The sequence below is a fragment of the Piliocolobus tephrosceles genome, chromosome 15 (genome assembly GCF_002776525.5).
Source record: "Piliocolobus tephrosceles isolate RC106 chromosome 15, ASM277652v3, whole genome shotgun sequence".
In the NCBI taxonomy this organism is placed as follows: domain Eukaryota; kingdom Metazoa; phylum Chordata; class Mammalia; order Primates; family Cercopithecidae; genus Piliocolobus; species Piliocolobus tephrosceles.
The window spans coordinates 72,143,231-72,165,736 of record NC_045448.1 but is presented as its reverse complement, the minus strand read 5'-3'; the positions used below and the strand labels follow the sequence as shown (position 1 = coordinate 72,165,736).

The 22,506-nt window shown below is 40.7% G+C and overlaps 1 protein-coding gene across 4 annotated transcripts in view; it reads right to left on the bottom strand.

Moving 5' to 3' along the window:
* Positions 1 to 22,506, bottom strand: part of LOC111550580 (dysferlin) — a 146,976-nt gene that overhangs the window by 26,654 nt on the left and 97,816 nt on the right. For all 4 annotated transcript variants that reach the window (XR_003309829.2, XM_026456448.1, XM_026456449.1 and 1 more), the window contains 3 exons: positions 14,716 to 14,814; positions 3,369 to 3,497; positions 636 to 791 (listed from right to left, as the gene is read on the bottom strand). Coding sequence is in view for 3 of the 4 variants with exons in the window: in XM_026456448.1 (XP_026312233.1) it covers positions 636 to 791; positions 3,369 to 3,497; positions 14,716 to 14,814 (384 nt within the window). In the remaining variant the exon portion in view is untranslated. The remainder of the gene's footprint in view (positions 1 to 635; positions 792 to 3,368; positions 3,498 to 14,715; positions 14,815 to 22,506) is intronic.

Genomic DNA, 22,506 nt, shown 5'->3' with positions numbered 1-22,506 from the left:
TGTAAGGAGGAGCCAAAATAGTTATCAAGATAAACAGTATTTTAATAAAATATTTCAAAAATAAAAATCAATGTCAATAGTATGTGATGAACAAAATATCAAAATTTTAAATAAAGACAGGGTGAGTGTTACCAGCATTCCCTTTTGCCTGGGGCTCTGCCATAACTAGGCAGAGCAGTCACTAAGCCTGTTCCTCTCCCCCATCACTCCTCCCCATTCACCATTGAAAGTCTCAACCTATACCTTCAGTCTTACTTATCTTTATGCTCTATTCTTGTTCTAGACACACATTAAGCAATTTTCTTTCAAACCTTTGCCTTTGCTTTTGGCCCCTCTTAAAACACTATTTTCTTCTCCCTCCTGGCCTATCAAAATCTCATCTAACCTAAGAGTCCTATTCCTTCCAGGAAGCCTTCCCCACTTTCCCAAAGTTCTGTACTGACATTGGTCTTCCCTGACCTTCTAGAGCACTTGGTCCTTAACACAACTCCATCCAGCCACCTCTCGGTTTTGTGTGTTTGTCTGTTTCCCAACCTACTATGAACTCCCTGACACAGAGTTTGTGTCCAGGTTCTATAGGCCACTTGTACCTGAGCCTGCTACTCTGAGGGAAGTGAGGGCTCTAGGAAAGTTACCTTCCCATTGGGGTCCTTGGGCTGCAGGCCAAATGCTCGGACAATGTAGATACGGACCAAGCACTCCTGGGGTCCCTGCGCGGCCAGCTGGTGGAACTGTCTTGGGGGCATGGGGATGGCTGGGTCTTCTGGGAGGGGATAAATTTTGAAGAGGCCCTGAAAAGAAGAAAGGGTGAATTTTCATTTTTATCATCATTGTTGATATGGTTCGGCTGTGTCCCTACCCGAATCTCAACTTGAATTGTATATCCCAGAATTCCCACATGTTGTGGGAGGGACCCAGAAGGAGGTAATTGAATCATGGGGCCAGTCTTTCCCATGCTATTCTTGTGATACTAAATAAGTCTCATGAGATCTGATGGGTTTATCAAGTGTTTCCGCTTTTGCTTCCTCCTCATTTTCTCTTGCCACCACCACGTAAGAACGGCCTTTCACCTCCTGCCATGATTCTGAGGCCTTGCCAGCCATGTGGAACTTTAATTAACTGTAAGTTCAATTAAACCTCTTTTTCTTCCCAGTCTTGGGTATGTCTTCATCAGCAGTGTGAAAACAGACTAATATAGTAAATTGGTACCAGGAGTGGGGTGTTGCTGAAAAGATACCCAAAAATGTGGAAGCGACTTTGGAACTGGCTAACAGGCAGAGGTTGGAACAGTTTAGAGGGCTCAGAAGAAGATGGGAAAATGTAGGAAATTATGTACTTCCTAGAGACTTGTTGAATGGCTTTGCCCAAAATGCTGCTAGCAATATGGACAATAAAATCCAGGCTGAGGTGGTCTCAGATAGGGATGGGGAACTTGTTGGGAACTGGAGCAAAGGTGACTCTTGTTATGTTTTAGCAAAGAGACTGGTGGCATTTTGCCCCTGCCCTAGAAATTTGTGGAACTTTGAACTGGAGAGAGATGATTTAAGGTATCTGGCAGAAGAAATTTCTAAGCAGCAAAGCATTCAAAAGTTGACTTGGGTGCTGTAAAAAGTATTCTGTTTTAAAAGGAAAACAGAGCATAAACGTTCAGAAAATTTGCAGCGTGATGATGTAGCAGAAAAGAAAAACTCATTTTTTTGAGAAGAAATTCAAGCCAGCTGCAGAAATTTGCACAAGTAGCAAGAAGCCTAATGTTAATCCCCAAGACCATGGGGAAAATGTCTCCAGGCCATGTCAGAGATCGTCACAGCAGCCCCTCCTATCACAGACCCAGAGGCCCAGGAGGAAAAAGTGGTTTTGTAGGCTAGGCCCAGGGTCCCCATGCTATGTGCAGCCTAGGGACTTGGTGCCGTGTCCCAGCTGCTGAAAGGGGCCAATGTACAGCTTGGGCTGTGCCTTCAGAGGGTGGAATCCCCAAGCATTGGCAGCTTCCACATGGTATTGAGCCTGTGGGTGCATGAAAGTCAAGAATTGAGGTTTGGGAACCTCTGCCCAGATTTCAGAAGATGTATGGAAATACCTGGATGCCCAGGCAAAAGTTTGCTGCAGGGGTGGGGCCCTTTTGGAGAACCTCTGCTAGCACAATGCAGAAGGGAAATGTGGGGGCTCTGATGCCCCATATCTGGGGCACTGCCTAATAGAGCTGTGAGAAGAGGGCCACATTCCTCCAGACCCTAGAATGGTAGATCCACCAACAGCTTGTACCATGAACCTGGAAAAGCCTCAGACACTCAACAACAGCCCATGAAAGTAGCCAGAAGGGAGGCTGTACCCTGCAAAGCCACAGGGGCAGAGCTGCCCAAGACCATGGGAACTTACCTTTTGCATCAGCATGACCTAGATGTGAGACCTGGAGTCAAAGGAGATCATTCTGGAGCTTTAAAATTTGACAGTCCCGCTGGATTTCGGACTTGCATGGGCCCTGTAACCTTTTGGTTTGGGCCAATTTCTCCCATTTGGAATGGTTGTATTTACCCAATACCTTCACACCCACTGCATCTATGAAGTAATTAGCTTACTTTTGATGTTACAGGCTCATAGGTGAAAGGGACTTGCCTTGTCTCAGATGAGACTTTGGACTGTGGACTTTTGGGTTAATGCTGAAATGAGTTAACTTTAGGGGACTCTTAGGAAGGCATAATTGGTTTTAAAATGTGAGAACATGAGATTTGGAGGGGCTAGCGGTGGAATGATATGGTTTGGCTGCGTACCCACCCAAACCTCAACTGGAATTGTATCTCCCAGATCCCACGTGTTATGGGAGGGACCCAGGAGGAGGTAATTGATTCATAGGGGCCAATCTTTCTCATGCTATTCTCGTGATGGTGAATACAAGATCTGATGGGTTTATCACGGGATTCTGCTTTTGCTTCTTCCTCATTTTCTCTTGCTGCTGCCATATAAGAACTGCCTTGTACCTCCCACCATGATTCTGAGGCCTTGCCAGCCATGTGGAACTCTCAGTTCAATTAAACCTCTTTTTCTTCCCAGTCTTGGGTGTGTCTTTATCAGCAGCATGAAAACAGACTAAAAACAAATACAATTGTCACCGACATAATCACCATCATGACCACCACTCTCATCTCTACCAGAGTCACCACCACTGAAGTCACCAAGCCCAACACCATCCCATCACCACAGTCAGATTCTGCATCAACAGCATCACCATCACCACCTCCATTACCCACATGGTCACCATTATCAGCACCAGGGTCACCACTGTAGGTATGACCCCTCCCCTTCACTTATTGTTCCAACACCATAGTCTTAGGCCCACCTGGGTTAGGGACATGTCCTTGAGGATTTACCTTAAATTCGCCAATGACAGATGGATCTTCTGTCTCCTCCTGCGTCTTGCCCCGGTACAGCTTGAAGGTGTTACAAAAGTCAGACAGACCCTCAAAGGCCTCCACATTCTCCAGCTGTGTGTCATAGACCTGCCATGCATGGGGATTAGAAGAGTGGAAAAGAGACAGAAAGAAAGTAGAACAGCAAAGGAAGAGGAAACAACAGAAGGAGGGGAAACATGACAGTATGAGAGTGAACAAAGAGAGAGAAGGAAGAGAGAAGAAGAAAAGAAGGGAAGGTGACCAAAAACAAAATAAAGGAATGAAGGCAAAGAAGAGGGCAGGGTTGAAGAGGTGGAGAGGTCACAGAGGGAGCCAGGAAGGAACAGAGGAGGAGATGGACAGAAAATTCCAGGGGAAGGGAGCAAAAGGGAAGATATTTGTTCAGCTCCATTAGGGAACAGGGTTTTCTGGTTAATCAAATATTCTAAGAACCTGAGAGTCATCAGAGACATGGGCAGTACATTTTTTAAAAGAACAAGATTATGAATGAGCAAAGAGTGGACTGACGTTTTATTTGAAGACTGTGACAGATGTCTGGAAAATTAACAGGTCAGCATTTCAAGCAAAACTGTTCACATACAGGATATCCAATGACAACGGTATCAAATATCAATCCAAGTGTATCTTTGGAGCATCACTTTAAACTTGTTAGCTCAATTGATTTACTTGTCTCTTCTCAAACAGCCAATGATTATTATTTGTTGAACCAGTGTTTCAGAATTGCTTAGGATTTAATAAAGCAGCAAGCTGTTTTTTATTATGCTGATAAAATGCATCTAATAAAGAGTAACGTTAAACAGGTTAATATACATGCTAAATTGGTCATATCTGAAATCATCTTTCTAAATATTATTTCTCATTTAGGCCCAGCTCAAATTCTGTCTGTTCCTTGAAGGTCACGTTCTATCTTTTCTAATAAATATTTAATTATGCAAGTGATATAGGTTCATTATTAAAATTTAGAAAAATATAAGCAAATATTTTTTAAAATTAATATTGTCTTCAATTCTTATTCTCAAAAATAACTAGTTATTTGATAAGCATTTGGTATATGTCCTCTTGAATATTTTCTTTATATATATAATTTTTTAACCAAAATTACAGACTCACAAGATACAAACTTGTAACTTGTTTTGTGGATGTGGGGCACAAGTGAGGGGAGAAGTCTCACTCTGTCACCCAGGGTGGAATGCAGTGGCGCAATCATGGCTCACTGCAGCCTCGACCTCCTGGGCTCAAATAATCCTCCCCCATTAGCCTCCTGTAGCTGGGATTACAGGCATGCCACCACACTGAGCTAATTTTTCTATTTTTTTTTTATTTATTTTATTTTTGTAGAGACAAGTTCTGGCCATGTGGCCCAAGTTGGTCTCAAACTCCTGAACTCAAGCAATCCTCCCACTTCATCCTCCCAAAGTGCTGGGATTACAGGTGTGAGCCACTGTACCTGGCCTGTAACTTGTTTTTTAGCCTAATGATGTACCATGAAAATCTTTACAAGGTCAAAATATATACTTCTATAATACTCTTCCTTCCTAATGGCAATATGATATTCAATTTTATAAACGTATCACAAGATATGAACATTTAGTTTTGCGGTTTTTCAATATTATTATTTTTATTTTCTGCAGAGACAGGGTCTCCCTATGTTGCCTAGGCTGGTCTCCAACTCCTGGCCTCAAGCAATCCTCCCACCTCGGCCTCCCAAAGTACAGGGATTCCCGGCATGAGCCACCAGACCCAGCCATCAGTATTATTTTTTTAAAACAACTTATGGGGTAGAGGAGTTTTAAAAACTCCTATCCAAGTGTTTTGTGCACTTGTTTAAATTCATCTTTATTATAAGCTCCTAGAAAAAGAATTCCTAGACAAGGGGTATGCACATTTTAAGACCTCTGATGTGCACAAATTGCTCTCTGGAAAAATTGTATGGATTTATATACTCCTAACTACAGTGTTCAAGTGTGCCCACACTCCCAGCCTTTCACATCAGAGTACACTTTCACCCTTTTTTTAACTTTGTTAATTTGATAGATGGAAGATAGTATGCTGAATTTTAAATTGCATTTATTTAATAGAGATAATAATAATAGAGAAACTTGCATGGGTTTATCAGTCATTTGTATTTCTTCTGCTCATCCTTGTCATTTGTACATTTTCCATCTGTTGGTGTTTGTTTTCTGTTCTGTGGTGATTTGAGAGACTTCTCGGTATATAAAGAATATTAAACTTCAGTCTATCAAATATTTGTCCCAGTCTGTCACTTGCCTTTCAGTTATGTTTATGTTATATTCATGATATTTTTATTTATGGTATGTTTATGTTTGTGTTTATGTCATATTTATGGTTATGTTTATATCATGTTTATATTTATAATTTTTTAGCCATACTAGAAATTTCTAGATCATCTCATCTAAAGATCTTTTTCTTCATAGCGTCTGCCTCTCAAATTATACTTACCATGTTTCATAGCAAGATTATTCAACACGCAATTCAATTTGGTACCCAGCATGAGGCAAGAATTTAATTTATTTTTTGCTAAATGGTTAGGCAATTATCTAAGCATCATATTTGTTTAAACTTCTCACTTTCCCATGACTTGTGTCATACGCCAAATGCTCACGCCTCCTTTCGTTTGCTTGTGATCTCTGCTCTATTGATCTGTGCATTTTTTCACCAATACCATGTTTTAATCACTGTGCCTTCATAACCTGTTTCGTTATCTGATGTTCCTCCAGATGAAATTTTAAAACATTAAGTTCCATTCTCAACAAAATGTTTCTTTGGAATTTTTGTTAGGCTTGCATTAAACTTAAAACTGATTTTCAATAGGGGAATTGATATCTTTATAGTATTAACATTTTAATACAGGAACATGATCTGATTCTCAACTTACACAAGACTTTTACTACTTGTAGGCATCTTCATACAGAGCCTACGTGTTTGTTGTTGAGTTTATTCCTCATGAAGCTTGTTTTGTCGGTATTACGAATGTGAATTTTTCTTCCGCTAGATTTTCTGAATAGTTGCTGCCATCTTACTGGGTTCTCCTGATGGTCCTACTAATTTTTCAGTTGGTTCTCTTCAGGTGGTAAGCAAGTCAGTCAGACACAGGGATAATTTTGTCTTCTCCTTTCTAAAATGAACGACCCGTTTCATTTTGTTGACATTGAAATGGTGAGAAGATACGGACCAATGTGAGTGACAACATGAACGCGATCATGGTGAGTCTTGTCTTGACTTTGTGAAAGGACAGCCCTAGTGTTCACTCAGTACCTTAACGTAAATTGTGTCACAGAGTGCTTCAATAATCTATAGTCATTAAGCCATGGACTCTCTCCCCAGACAAATGCACTTAGGAACATTCGTGAGAAATACAAGTTCAATTTCTACAGTAAAGAAACCTTCTGACGTCATGAAGTTGGATGTTGGCTGTTGGCTTGAGAGATGTTCTTTTTAACATTAAGGAAACTCCTATTTCCAATATGTTACTTGATCTTATAAATCATCAATAGATATTAAACTTTATCGAATGCTTTTCAGCACCAACTGAAATAATCTTTGCTAATGTTACCTACTGATATGATTAATACTGTTCATGATTTCCTAATGTTGAACTTTTTATATTCCTGGAATGAAGAAAATTCAGTTATCATGACATTATTTTAATATTAGTTAGATTTCATTTGCTATCATTTCTCTAACATTTTTCATATATATTCATGTCATAAATGATACTTATACATATGGCTGGACTTTACCAGATTTTGGTGGTAAGGTAATTCTAGCTCTATAAAAATCGAGGTTTTCTACGTTTTAATATTTTCTCTGCTGTGAAATAGTATATATAGCACAGGAATTATTAATCGTTTGAAAATTTAGGAAATTCACTTTATAATTCCCTGGCTCCAGCTCTCTCTTTGAAGGTAATTCTTTGATAATTTTCCTGTTTCTTTCATATTTTTTGCTGCTTCTTGAGACAGTTCTGTTTCTCTTTTCCTTCACATTATCTCATTTTAAGGAGATTTTCAAATCTATTAACATAGAAATATACTTAGAATTTTTCTAAAATTCCTAACTCCCAATTATCTCTGCTGTTATGTCCCTGTTTTCATTACGGATTTTGGCTTGGTTTTCTACACTTCTCTAGAGTAGACTAGCTGAAGATTTATCTATTTTAGTTGATTCATTCCAATCAAAGTGCCAATTGTCTGATTTTTTTCAATTCCATTCTACAACTTTCTCTTTTCTAATTTTTTCTGCTTTTCCTTTTTCTCTTTTGTCCCGCTGTTTTGAGGGCTTTTCATTATCATTATTCTAACTTCTTGAATTGAAGTTTTATTTACTCCCTTTTTCCAGATAATGAAAATATTTACTCATGTGAAATTGCCTCTGCTCACTAATGTCTTGGCATTGCCTCATTTGTTTTGATACATTTTCATTTTCATTTTCCTGGCATTCTGTAATTACAGTTTTATCTTTATTATTTGATCCCAGAGTTAGATACTTAGTTTTCTTTTTTTGTAATTAACATAATTTCTTAAGGCCACATATTTCCTCCAAATGCTGCTCTGACTATAACCAGTAAGTTCTAATATGTAGTGTTTTATCACTGTTTCCTAGATGTTCTGTGATTTCTGTTAATATTTTCTCCTTCACCCAAGAATTGTTAAAACAGAGGGATTTTTATTCTTTAATTTTCCAGGTAGAAGAGGCCTTTTGGGCTTTTGATCTTGTTACAAATTTCTTATTTTATTGCATTACAATCAGAAAATGTTGTCTGTGGTATTGTCACTTTCTGAAGTGTATTAAAGTTTTCTTCATGGCCTCTTACATGGTCAATTGTAGTAAAAGTGCCACATGTGTAGTCTTTATTTTCAGGCTACTGGGTTAAATCAGGTTACTAATCATGCCAAGCCTTCTACATCCTCTTCTTCTTTTTTTTTTTTTTTTTTTCTTTTTTGAGATGGGGTCTTGCTCTGTCACCCAGGCTGGAATGCAGTGGCACCATCTTGGCTCACTGCAACCTCCACCTCCCAGGTTCAAGCGATTCTCCTATCTCAGCCTCCTGAGCAGCTGGGATTTCAGGCACACGCCACCACGCCTGACTAATTTTTGTATTTTCTGTAGAGATAGAGTTTCGCTATGTTGACCAGGTTGGTCTCGAACTCCTGACCTCAAGTGATCCACCTGCTTCGGCCTCTCAAAGTGCTGGGATTACAGGCTTGAGCTACCGTACTTGGCCTCCTCTGACATTTTTGTCTCCTTGATCTGACATGAACTGAGAGAAGGGAATTAAATCTCCCCCTACCAATAGAAACAGTATGTTTCTATTGCTTCTCATATCTCCTGTAAGTTGTGTTTTGTAAGTATTGATGTCGTATTATTTAGCATATAGATATTCTCATAAGCGTCATATCTTGGAATTATACCACTTAGCATTATAAAGTGTCATCCTTTGTCTCATTTAATTTTAGGAACCTGAATACCCTCTCATCTAAAATTAAGATTATGACTTCTGCTGTCATTTCATTTGCATTTGCCTGGCACACATTTTCTTAATCTTATTTTCAAACTTTATCAGTCTTTTCATTTGAGAGTTAGACTTTGCTTTGAGATCTGATTTACATTTTGTAATTAGTAAGTGACGGATGGTCCACTTTCTGTGTGTGGGAAGGAGGGGAGTGGTGCATGTGTACAGTTCTTCTGATAGCTGGAATGATCTCAGCTTCTGTTCTAGTATTATTATACATTTATATCTTCTGATAATACTTAGCCCTCTATGTCTTTAGGCATAGTATTTATGGGGTCCCTACTGTAGCAATAATACAGTAATCCAATTTTATCTCCCTCCTTCCCCCTATCACCCAGTTTTAGACAACAATATCTTCCTTAACATTTACCTTTGTACTATTTGCTTTATCTTGCTTCTATGCCAATTATGTGACTTGCCAATTTCAAATAATAGCTGTCCACTGTATTTATTTTATCATATGGCAATCATTGTCCTTACTCTGTATTCCATACTCTTTTGTCCTTCTCCACCTAATTTTTGTCAGTTTTATCATTTCTACATTTTCAGTATATATGATATTTACATTCTTACCTATTATCTTAACCCTTCCATTTGTTTTCATTTTGGTTCTAAGGTAAAATATGACCATATTCACTCTTTTTTTTCTTTTTTTGGAGACAAGGTCTTGCTCTATCATCCAGGCTAGAGCACAGTGGTGCAATCACAGCTCACTGCAGCCTCTAACTACAACCAGTCCTTCTGTTGTGGTTTCTCCAGATAACTTCCCAGTTAGTTGAAGTTCACCCCCTAGGAGTTCCTCTAAGACAGGCTCATTAGAACCATATTACCCCAGTTCCTGAATATGTATAGGTGGTTATCTGTAGCCTTTATGCTTGGAGGGGAGCTTGGCTGAACATGTAATCCTCAGGTCACCCTGTCTTTCTTTGATGATCTTATATCAGTATGTTATTGTCTTTGGATATTGAATGCTGTAATGAGAAAATGGAAGCTACCTTGAGTTGGTTCCTATTTTAAATGACTTAATGTTGCTTTTTTCTTTTCAAGGAGTGGGGAGGAGGTATGACTACCCAAAGAATTATTTCTTTATCTCTAAAGTACAATAATTATATTAGGGTATGTCTCAGATTGACCAATTTTTGTCAGTTTTTCCTGACACACCATGAACTTTTTCAATATGTGTATTCATTTCTTTCATTTCAGTAAGGTTTTATCAAACCATAAGGGTTTTTTTTTTTTTGGGGTTTTTTTTTTTACTATTTTGGTTGTCTTCCTCAGAGACTCCAATTATGCAAATGTTAGGTCTCCTTTCCCTGACGTCTATATCTGTCATTTTTCTCTTTGTTCCTTTATAACTTTTTCATTTTCGTTTGCTTACTTTTATAGTTTCTGTCCTCTGTGCCCTTGGTTGTGTTTTCCATGTGGCCATTCTGCCCTGTACTCCTTCCAACTTCACGTTTTCATCTCTTTCTTTCCTGAGTCCTGCTGGCTCAAAGTTTATCACTCATCTTATCAGTCCTTGACTTCTTTCATTTTTGCTTTGCATTCTGACTGCCCATTTCGAAAAGGTTCACAGCAAAGCATTTCATATCATCTGCTCCTTGGCAAAATTTTTCAAGTAGGTATATGTCCTCTTCTATTGATAAGTTTTAATTTTGATTTTCTTTCCTTTTTTGCAGGATTTTTGATTTCAGGTTACACCATTTTTTCAAAATTATTTCTCACTAAATGAGTTGAATTTTCCTAGTCCAGCTACTTCCTTTGCTCCCACCACAAAGGCAGACTGCTTCCTGTAAATATGGCTCATTTATATAATTCTTGTTTGTGTAGCTCCACCTCTGCTTCTCTGAATCAAACTAGGTCTAAAAGGCTTCTGTCATCAGCTTCAACCTGTCTCCAAAGTTTCCATATCCACGGTTATAAACAAAGGATATAACATTTATATTTCATGGTGAAACCTCACTTTCAGGAACTGTGTTTTGAAACTACTATGAATATTTTCAAACACACACAAAAGTAAAGAGAAAAGATAATAAACCCCCATGTAACCATTATCTGTCCTAAATAATTATCAACATTCTTCCATTAGAAAGTATATTTTTGCTAGGGCTTTCTGAGATCTGCTACCACTCTGATCTTTCAACATTCTGCATGTATCTTCTCTTTATTTACTGCTGAGTGGCCTCTAACCAATTTCAGTTGTCTTTGAGCAGCCCTTACATATATTTTGAAGTTTGTGGCTTCTATTTGTTTCCAACTTTTCTGAAAACGGATTTTGTGGGTTTGAATGATTTCCAAGAGAAAAGGGGAAAAATGCTGACTTATGCAGCCATGTTCATACTGAAAGTCCCAATAAAATATTTTTTAAATTTCTAAGCGGTTGAATTTTTTGTTTAAACTTTTGTTATTAATTTCTCATTTTATTGCATTATAATCTGTCTTGTAAGATTTCTGCTTTTGGTAACTTACTACAAAACTAATGTGTGATCAAATTTTGTAAGTATTCGCTGAGCATCAGGAAAAAATGTATTCTCCATTTTTTATTATTTTTATTCTCTATTTTAAAGCTATAATTTTAACTTCATGTAGCTTAGAAAACATTTACCTTGTTATTCAGATATTTTATCTTCTTATTTATTTGTTGTCTGCTTGATCAGTTAAGGAAAATGGTGTAATGAAATCCCCACTGCAACTTTAATTTCTGTCATTTTGTGCTTTTATCTGTGTGAGATATTAGTTTATATATTCTTATCCATTTTTGCTTTAAGTATTTCTAAGCTTTACTATTCTATGCATAAATATTTGAGAGTCTTTTCATTGAAATGTACACCTTTTATTTATATGAAACACTCTATTTTGCTTCCTTTGCTCTTTACTTTAAATTCTGTTTTCCTTTGGTTTACACTTACCTTGTTTGCTAAAATATTGTTTTCCGAAATATTTATTTTTTAGCCATTCTAAGTTGTATTGTTTTAGATGTGTCTTTTAAAGACAGTACAATGAATTTTGACTTTTGATATAGCCTAAGAGCCCTTATCACTTAATGGGGGAGTTTAATCCATCTTTATTAATTAGGAACATGAAGATGTTTTGTTTTTTCTCTACTATGTGTTTTCTGTGATTTCTGTTTTTAATGCTTTCTTGTTGTATCTTTTGTTCCTATATTTTTCTATGTAGATTAGGAGTTGTTTCATCCCCCATGCTAGTGATTTCTAAAATCTGTTTTCCTGTATCCACTGTGTGCTCCATTCTCTCCATAATGTGGCAGGCTATTTTTCAAAGACCCATGTTGGTGATGGTGGTTTTCTTCCATTTACTTATCCTTAAAGAACCAGCGTTTCTTCCAGGTCTAGTTTTCCCCCAGAAATAGTTTGAATGCATTTTGCTTTGGACAGCCTGTTTTCACTTGGATGCTGTCAGAGACCTCCTCCAAGAGGTCAAGCGGGAGGGCTGGGTGCCAATTCAGCATCCGCACCTGAGGGAGCAGTGAGGGGCCAGGGCCATGGGCCATGGGCCACCCTGACAGGAGTCCTCATTCTTGCTTGGGTTGTCTGACTTTTTGGCAAGGCCACAGGACCACATGCCAGACCTAATGTGTCAGACCTTCTTCCTGGTACACAAATAGTTCTGTCTCTTTGCCCAACCTCACACACCCAACTACCAAGTCGAGAAAGAACTTGCTGCCTGAGGATCGCGGCTGCTGCTGCCTGTGCCTCATCTCTGAGCAGCCAGGTCTCCAGGCACAATTCACCAGGCAGGCCCATAGAGCAGAGACAACTTTTGCTGCCTGGTGAAACTGCCCTCCAGAGTGCCTAGCAGAGGCTCTGCGCCAAAAGAATCACCTGAAAGCCCAGGCCACCTGCTACTCTGACAAGGGTAGCAACTCTCTCTCATCCAGTCCCTTTCAAAGGGCTCTTGGGTCCTTTTCTATGTGTCTAACAGCCTATGCCCACCTCTCATTTTCTCCTCTCCAAGCCTGGGAGGTAATTGCGGGGAACAGTCTCCCCCGTTTATAATCCAGAAGTACTGTTGCCAGATTTAGTAAGTGAAAATACACACTTCCCAGTTAAATCTGAATTTGAAATAAATAACTGATACAGAACAGGGTCTGGGAAGTGCTGGGTAGGGGACGACGGGGTCCCGGGGGAGGGCTTCACCTCTGGGCCTGTGCCCACAGACCTAGGGAGGACAGGCATTTCTGTTTTCCTGCCCAAATGTTGCCTTTTCCAAGACCATACTGGCCTGCCACACCCCCATCCTGTGCCTATAAAAACCCCGAGACCCTAGCGGGCAGGAACACAAGTTGCTGGACATCGAGAGGAACACACCAGCGGAGGAACACAGGAGCCATGGGATGTCAAGAAGGACCCACTGGCGTAGGAACACACCAACAGGCCCCAGCAGGGCGGCAGGCCATCAACCGGCGGAACAACGCAGAGTTTGGTCCGGGTGGTGGGAGGAGAGTCCAAGCCGCTGAGCAGCACGACTCGGGGGAAACCAACTTCCCACTCCATCTCCCTTCCGGCTCCCCAGTCTGCTGAGACCTACTTCCACCCAATAAAACCTTGCACTCAATCTCCAAGTCCACGTGTGATCCAATTCTTTCAGTACACCAAGGCAAGAAACCCTGGGATACAGAAAGCCCTCTGTCCTCGCGATAAGGCAAGGGTCTAATTGAGCTAACACAAGCCGCCTACAGATGGCTAAGCTGAAATAGCATTCCGTAACACACGCCCACTGGGCCCTCAGCTGTAAACATTCACCCCTGGACACTGCTGTGGGGTGGGAGCCCCACAACCTGCCCATCTGCATGCTCCCCTAGAGGTTTGAGCAGGAGGGCACCGAAGAAGCCAGCCACACCCCCATTGCACCGTCTTGTGAGGGGGATAAGGGAACTTTTCCTGTTTCATAACCAGTAATTTTAAAATAAATACGCCCCGTGCAATACTTGAAGCATGTTGATATTTAAAAACTATTCATTGTTAATCTGAAATTCAAATGCGGCTGGGCATCCTGAAGTTTGACTGGCAACCCTAGCAGGGAGATCATGCAACTCCTTTAAGGAGTAATTTCTGAGTCACCTCTGATTATCTTCTTTAAAAGTAGTCTACTTTTTCAAAGCATAATTATATTTGTATAATTTCCTCAAAATACCACAATTTGACTGACTCATTTCTGGTTTTTTCCACAGGAACAGGGTTTCCCATATTTTCAGATTTGTAGGTAATTTTCTGACCCAATTGTAGGAGTTAGGGGTCAGGAGTACATTCTCAAACTGATGCTCTTTATTTTAACACAAATTTTCTATTATAGAAAAGTTCAAATAACACTGAAAGACATGGAATAGGACAACAAATCCCTGCCTACCCATCTCCAAGCTTTAACAATTTTCAATGTCATGCAATATTAATAATGTTGACTATTTTGAAAATCGGTCAGGGGAGCCACCCTGTTTTGGGTGGCGGTGGGGAAGCTGGAGCATGTTAACACTGATCATTTCACCTCTAAACACTTCTGTATTCTTCAGCATTCTCCCGGGAGTACTGTCTTGGTTATCCCAGCCCACACTCGCTTCAGGCTGTAAATCAGTGGGTGGTTTTCTCACCCAGCTGGTCTAGTAGCATTCATCACCCTCAGACACCGAATGAGGAGGCAAATGCAAACAGATCTACTGCACGAGCTCTCTTTCTGTTGTGTCTCCCACTGCCCAGCACACACACACACACACACACACACACACAGAGCGACCGTCAGAATGAAGAGAGGCCTTACCTTCAGGGTGTCAAAATCCTTCTCCAAGTAGGAGCCGCACTTTTCCCTCTCCCCTATGGAGGCAAAGAATTTGCTCCACCAATCGATAAACTCTTCCTCCTGAGTGGGTAGAAAGAAAGAGACCATTTCAGAAACAGGACTTGCCAAGGAGCGTCCTTCAGAGTTGGAAACCCTCCCTCTGCTGCTGGGCTGCTCTGGACCACAAGGGTTTCCTAGGGGTGATTTGGGGGAACAGAGAGAGGAAACCTCCGCCTCTACAGGGGCAAAGACTGCAGACTGAGGAAGAGGTTTCAGCATTTGGTTGGTGTTGAGAAGCGGAGGCTCTAGCCCTGGCTCTGCCCCCCAAGCATGTGTGTTTCTGTCAAACTCCCCAGCCTCCCTTTTCCTTTCTGTGAAGTGGGCATAAGCATCTCTGTAGTTCCTGCATCACAGGGACCCAACACGCTGAGACCAAAATCAGAAGGTACATAGGGTAACTCTTAGGGGAAAATCTCAATAATGTTTTATTTATGAATAAAATGCAGGAGACCCAGGAAAATTCAGACCCAAAAGAGTTTTATCTATTCTGCCCACCCGTCTCCCTACCCAGGCAATAAAGGAAGCATTGGAAATCAGCACTTAGCCTCCCCAAGGTCAGATCAAGGTCAGATCAAGGCAGAGTCCCTGAAAATCAATTAATACTAAGTACCCTTTATTCCACAGACACTGCTAAATGTGAGGTATCAGGTGAGAAGAGAGGAAGTGTGTGACAGCACATTTTCTGTGTGACACCTGCATCCTTCCTCCAGTCACTCTTATTTGCAGGAAAAGGTGAACAGGACTGTTGTGGCAAATCCTGACCTCCCCACCTTTTAACTCCTCCTATACACAGTGTGTCCGCAGGCCCTCTTAGCTCTGGTGTCTATAATATTCCTTCAGCTGTGTCCTGTCTCAGGGGGCAGGGTGTCCTGTCACCTAGAGGGTCACCAAGCTCCCTGAAAGTGGGATGGTCAGTCCACCCCAAAAGCTCACCAAGATCTCATCACTCAGTCTGCACCCATCTGTACCATTAGAGCTCATCTGGTTTAGTGGGAAGGGCCAAGTACACGGCATCAGGAGCTCATTCTTGAACTCGCTTTCCTCCTCTGTATGAGAAGGTAAGCTAGAAGATCTCCCAGGAGCCTGCTCTGATTCTCCACCAGGAACTGAATATCTATCACAGAGTTTCTGAAAATGCTCGTGGCCCCTTCAAACTAAAGCCAAGTGCTCCGAGCTCTGGCTTACTAAGGGCAAACACAAGCTGGAGCCTGGTCAAGGGTTCCTGAACAGGCACCCTGGGGAGAGGGTAGGATGAGGTTCTCGAGTCTCCACCCATCCTGGAAGTGTGGTCCTAACACCCCCTGTGTGGCCGGGTGGTCTCCAGACACACCACACAGGGAATGTGTACCAGAGTGAGGCTGAATCTGCAGCCAGGCCCTACCAGACGCCCCACTTACCTGGAGGGTCTTCTGCAGCCAGGAGAGAAGAAACAAGGTCAGGTGGGGTAGGGTACAGCATGGCAGAGCTTTCTGACTTATAACCACTCTAGAAAAAGCTACCTTAGAGCAAGGCAGATCCAAGCCTTGATGTTTGACGTTCCATTTAAAGAAAAAGATGCTATGGGTGACACACATATACAGATATACATATCAAACTCAGAGGATAAACCACACACAGAAGAACAGACTTACACAGTCACGTCCAAGAGAGATGTGCATGCTAAAACACACATACGCCCCCACAGAAACACACAACGGCACATACTGGCACGCAAGCAAACATGAACACTTAGGTAGAAATGGTTAGAATGGAATCCAAGTTAGCTGTTGAGTGCCCCTAAATCTTTGTTTTTCTTTCCCAGCCCAAATACTTAAAGGTTTGAGTTTATAACTCAGGCTCAGAGTCAGGCACAGACAGACAACCAACCAGTGAGTTCTGTACAAAGAAAAGACAGGAACAAGAATTGTGGGGAAGGTATCACACTTCCCTCAATCCTGAATAACCAAGTAAATTTCCAAAGGAGTCAGAGACAGATAGTCTGAATAATACCATTAACAGTGACAACTAAATAGACAAACATTATGTACACTAAAAACAGAAGATATACCTTCTTTTCCAGCACCTTTGGAGTACTTAGAAAAAAATAAAAAAGCCACAAAGCAAATCTCAGTAAAGTCCCAGAAATAAAACCACTATCAGTCACATTTTCTGACCATACTACAGTAAAACTACAAAAATGAGAAATTTTAAATAAAATACTAACCTTTTGGAAATTTAAAGGCATATGCTTAAAGCCTACCTGGTCAAAGAGAAAACCAGAACTAAAATCTCGGATACTCAGGAAATACCAACAATAGGAGATACACGTCCCAAAATGTATGGGTTGTAGCTAAGCCTGTATTCAAAAAAAAATTTATCTTAAGTGTTTTCACTTTTATACAAAAAGAATGAAAATAAATTACCTGATAATTCAAGAAATTGGAAAAGGCAGAAAGACCAAAGAAAATTATAAATAGAAATGAATATATTAGAAAAGAAGATATTACAATTGATAATTAAAACCCAGAGCAAGATTTCAAAAGACTATTAAAATAGATAAACGTTTATCAAATCTAATTTTTATAAGTAGATATACTATTAGGAATGAGAAAAATCAAATAAAAAGATATTATTGGAGACAATGAAAATATTAAGAGGTTTACGAGGCTGAAACCAACGACAAAATCTTAGAAAATGTAGATGAAGTGAATGATTTTCTAGGAAAATAAAAATTTCCAAAATTGATTCAAAAGTAGTAGAAAACACGGAGAGATCAACAACCTTAAAAGAAAGTGGAAAAGATCTCAATGAACTACTTCCAAAAAAAGACATGAGGCCAAGATCATTTATCAGGGGAAAAATTCTGTTTCAAAGAATAAATCATTCTTTGTTCCACAGTATAGAAAAAGACAAAAGTTTTTACATTCGTTTATGAAGCAAAGCTTGACAAAGCAACACACACACACACACGGATTAATCTCATTCCTGAAGAGAGACATAAAGATCCTAAATAAAACACTAACGAACAGATGGCAGCACTCAATCTGGTGTGGTCAAGCTGGGTTATTCCAGAATACAAGAGTGGCTCAGCATCAGTGAGTCAGGAGAGGAAACCCACAGGATCATCTACAGCAGAGGTCTGAAAACAATGGCCTACTGGCCGGCTACCTAGTTTCGTAATTTAAATATCAATACCTTCTGTAGCAGCTTTCAGCTACAATTGCAGAGTTGAGTCATTGCAACAAAGACCTCATGACCCCCAAGACTAATATACTTACTATCACTATCTGACCCTTTAAAAAAAAAATTGCCAGCCCCTAGTTTATAAGATGCAAAACAAAAACAAACAAAAAAAATGGACATTTAAGAAGTTAGAATTTTTCATTTATTCTCAAATGAGCCTCTCGGTGAATTAAAAGGAAGCTTTATTAGCCTTATAAAGAATATTTTAAAGCAATAGTCAACACTGTGTTTGACAGTATCAGGCTTTCTCCCTTCCGGGCTTTTGCACATATAGGTGCCTCTGCCAATAATTTTCATGTGACATAGACATAAAGAAGCAGTAAAGCAGGGTGGGTGAAGCCAGGACCCAGAAGCTAGACTGCCAGTGTTCAAATCCTGCCACACTCAGTGGTATGACACTGGGTCACTACTTAACCTCTCTTGGACTCAATTATCTATAATGGAAAAATAATAGTGTCAATTTGACAGTTATTGTGAGGAATCAATGAGTCAATATCGAGAGAGTGCTCAGAACCGTGCCTAGCACATAAATGCAGTATAAGAGTTTCTTGTTCTTACTGAAAATGGTAATATTGCTGTTGCTGCATGGACCTGGTTAGCTTCTTGGCCAAGAGCTAATCTCCTGCAAACTGCTGGTGGGCACGGATGGCCACTATCATTCCAGAATGCAAATCGGCTGCACATTTCCATAGCCTAAAAGAACATGCACTTTGACACAGGAATCTTATTCCAGAATTCTATGCAAAGAAAGTAATCATGGGTATGCATAAAGATTTTACTTCATTTAAAACAGTGAAAAATTGGAAGCAACTTAAGTATCCAACAATAAGGAACTGTTTGGATAAACAGTACATCCATATGATTAAACATCACACAACCTAAAAAGCGATGCTGGGAAAATACATTTACTGACATGAAAAATTACTCACAACTGATGAGATTTATAAAGGGCTAAAAAATATGTGATCTCATTTTAACAAAAGGACTAAACCCCAAATGTTCATAGTGGTACTCTGAATGGTAGAATTGTACATGTTTTATTCCTTTTATTTTGTATATAACTCAAAAATTTCTAATTCTTCATTGTATGCAAGTATTCCTTGCATAGATTTAGAAATTAAAAAATTTTAAATAAAGAACAACAGCAAGATGCTTCAAAACACACTGCCAATAAAGTGAAAATACAACGCACAGAATGGGAGAAAACATTTGCAAATCATATATTTGATAAGGGATTTGTATCCAGAGTACTCACAACTCAATAATAAAAAAAAAATCATCCAGTTTTAAAATGGGCAATGGATTGAAGTTGACTTTCCCCAGAGAAAATATACAAATGGCCAATAGCACATGGAAAGATGCTCCACATCATTAGACATCACAGAAATGCAAATCAACACCTCAGTGAGAAACCACTTCTCACCTACTAGAATGGCTATCATCATAAAGTCAGATAATAAGTGTTGGTGAAGATACGGAAAAATTGGAACCCTCGTACACTGCTGGTGAGGACATAAAGTGTTGCAGGCACTTTGAAAAACAGTTTGGCAGTTCCTCAAAACATTAAACATAGAGTTGCCATATGGCCTAGCAATTCCATTCCTAGGTATATATCCAAGAGAAATGAAAACTTATGTCTACACAAAAACTTGTACATGAATGTTCAAAGCAGCATTATTCATAATAGCTAAAGGGTAGAAAGACCCAAATATGAATCAACTGATGAATGGATAAAGAAAATGTGATATATCCTTACACTGGCACATTATTTGGTAATAAAAAGGCAATGAAGAACTGATACATGTTATGACATAGATGAACCTAGAAAACCTTCTGCTAAGTGAAAGAATTTAATCACAAAAGACCACGTACTGTAGGATTCCATTTATATGAAGTTCCAGAATAGGCAAATATATAGAAACAAAAAATATTTAGTGGTTGCCAGGGGCTGGGAATGGTTGGGAGGGACTGCTCACTCCTTAGCCTCTCTAGGACTCCGTTTATCTAATCTGTAATGGAAAAATAATAGTATAAATTTGACAGTTATGAGGAATAAATGCTCTTCAGTACTTTTTTTGTGGTTATAAGGATATTCTAAAATGGATTATGGTCATGGTTGCACAACTGTTAATATACTACAGACCATTAAATTGTACACTTTAAATAAGAACCTGTATTCACATGGATTATCTCAATAAAGTTGCTAAAATTAAAAAGAACAAATGATCAAATACAACCATATAACATCAAACAAAAGAATAAAAGCAGGAATCTCAAATGTTTCTTTCTAAGGAAATAAGAGTTCAATTTTTTTTTTTAATAGAACAAGTTATTTACCACCAACGGGACCTAAATCTTACCACGCTCTGTTTTCCCCAAGTTCCCCTCTTGGCTACAATTCCCTCTTCCTTCAAAGTTCCAGGTGATGCCTGGTGGCTGCTGTTCCCCAGCTGACTCACAGCTGCTGAGACAAATGGCCTGTGACCTTCCTCCCGGCCACACCAGCTGGCTGGCTGCTCAGTGACTTTTGCCCCCATTTTCTTCCTACATCCCACAGGTAAACCCTCTTCTAATCAATCACTTGCACCTTTAACAGAAATTATGCATGTGACAGAATCATTATTTACATATTAACTGATATTTTCTTGGTCCTACAATGCTTTGTTTACCCCCTCACCCTTTCCTTCTCCTAAACTCCTTGTGCCTCTCTTGTTCCATTGTACTTCTGGCCAACGCCACCTGGGGTTAAATCCAGCTCTTCTCCACTTCGCATCAGGTCCCCACAACCAAATGTGGCTGAAGAAAACCATGAAACCAGCTGCTGGGTCTCACACCAAGTTCCTGGCACAGCTTCAAGGAGCCCCCATGCCACCCAGCACCCCATCTCACTTCCCTGGCCCTTTACTCACCCCTTCTCCTGATATCACCTGCCACACTCACCCTCTCCCCAGCCCTCTAGCACCTCCTCCCTAGACTCATGCTCAGCCCATGTCCCTGCTTCCTTTCTCCTAGAAAGCAGAAGCAACCAGAAGAGATTTCCCCAAGCCCCCACCAGCACCCATGCCATGTGCTAACTTCCCTTCTGCTCCTGTGGGTGCTCGGCTTGTACCCCAACCCAAGGTCAACCTCTGCCCTCATGCCCGGGGCTCATCCCCTCTGGCCCATTCAAGGCCATCACTCCATGACTCTCCCCACCCTCTCCTGTGTCACCAACATCCCTCCCCTCTGGGTCATTCCAGTTGGCCTTCACACATGGGCACCAGTGCCCCACTATTCACCAAGAATATGTCTCTCTCTCCGCCCACACGTTCCCTTTTGGCTTCCACCTCATTACCTTCGCCCCTTTACAGAAAAACTTCTAGAAAGAGTTGCCCATACTTATTGTCTCTAATTCTTATCTTTCCATTCTCTGTCCTCCCTCAAAACATTCTTGTCAAGGTCACCAATGACTCAGACCTCAATAATCAATCCAGGAACAGTATTTGGCAGAAGTGGTCACTCCTCTGTCGCTGAAGCATCTCCCCTCGCCTTGCAGAGCTCCACTGTCTGGAGCACCACAGTGTTGTCCTCCCACCTCACCAGCCACACCTGCACAGTCTTCTTTGCTGCCTCCTTCTCGTCACCCACACTTTGACCATCTGAGTGCCTCGGGGCTCAGTGCTTGAGCCCCTCCTCTCTATCCACTCTCGCTCCCTTGGGTTCTCCCTGGGTCTTAGCTTTTTAAATAGCACATACATTGATGAGTCCCACCTTGAGCTCTGTCCAGCCTGGATGCCGTTCCTGGACTCCAGCTGCCCATGTGACATCTCCCACTGGACACCTGATAGGCTTCTCAAAGGTAAGTCCAGATTCCTATCTCTGAACATCCCTGCCCAGTCTGCTTATCCCACACCCTTCCTCATATGAACACATGGCAACTCTCTCCTTCCAGATGCTCAAGACAAAATCCCTGCAATCACCTTTGACTACTGTTCCTCATGACCCTCATTCAATCCATCAGTCACTCCTGCTGGCACTACCTCCAGTGTATATTCAGAACCAGACCACTCTATCACTAGCGCCCCAGTCCAGCCCCACCATCCCATGCAGGATGACTGCAGCAGTTTCCTAACTTGCCTCCCCACCTTGACCTTTGCCGTCCTGCTCCCTGAATCCATGCTCAACCCAACAGCCATGTACATAGGATCCTGTCACCCTCTGTGCACATCCCTCCAGTGATTTGTCAGCTCACCCAGAATAAAACTAAAGCCCTTGTAATAACTTCTAAAGTCTCTTGTGATCGAGCCCCCACACCTCCCTGATCTCACATCCTTCTGCTTTCTTCCTCACTCATGCCACTGCAGCCAACAAGGCTTCCTGGTCCTGAACACTTCCAGCATCCTCATGTCCTTCCCCTGGCAGGAACACTATTCCCCCGATAGATCCCTAAGCCACTTCCTCACTTCCTTCTTGTCTTGATTCCAGTGCAGCCTTAGTCTCACCCTCGTTATT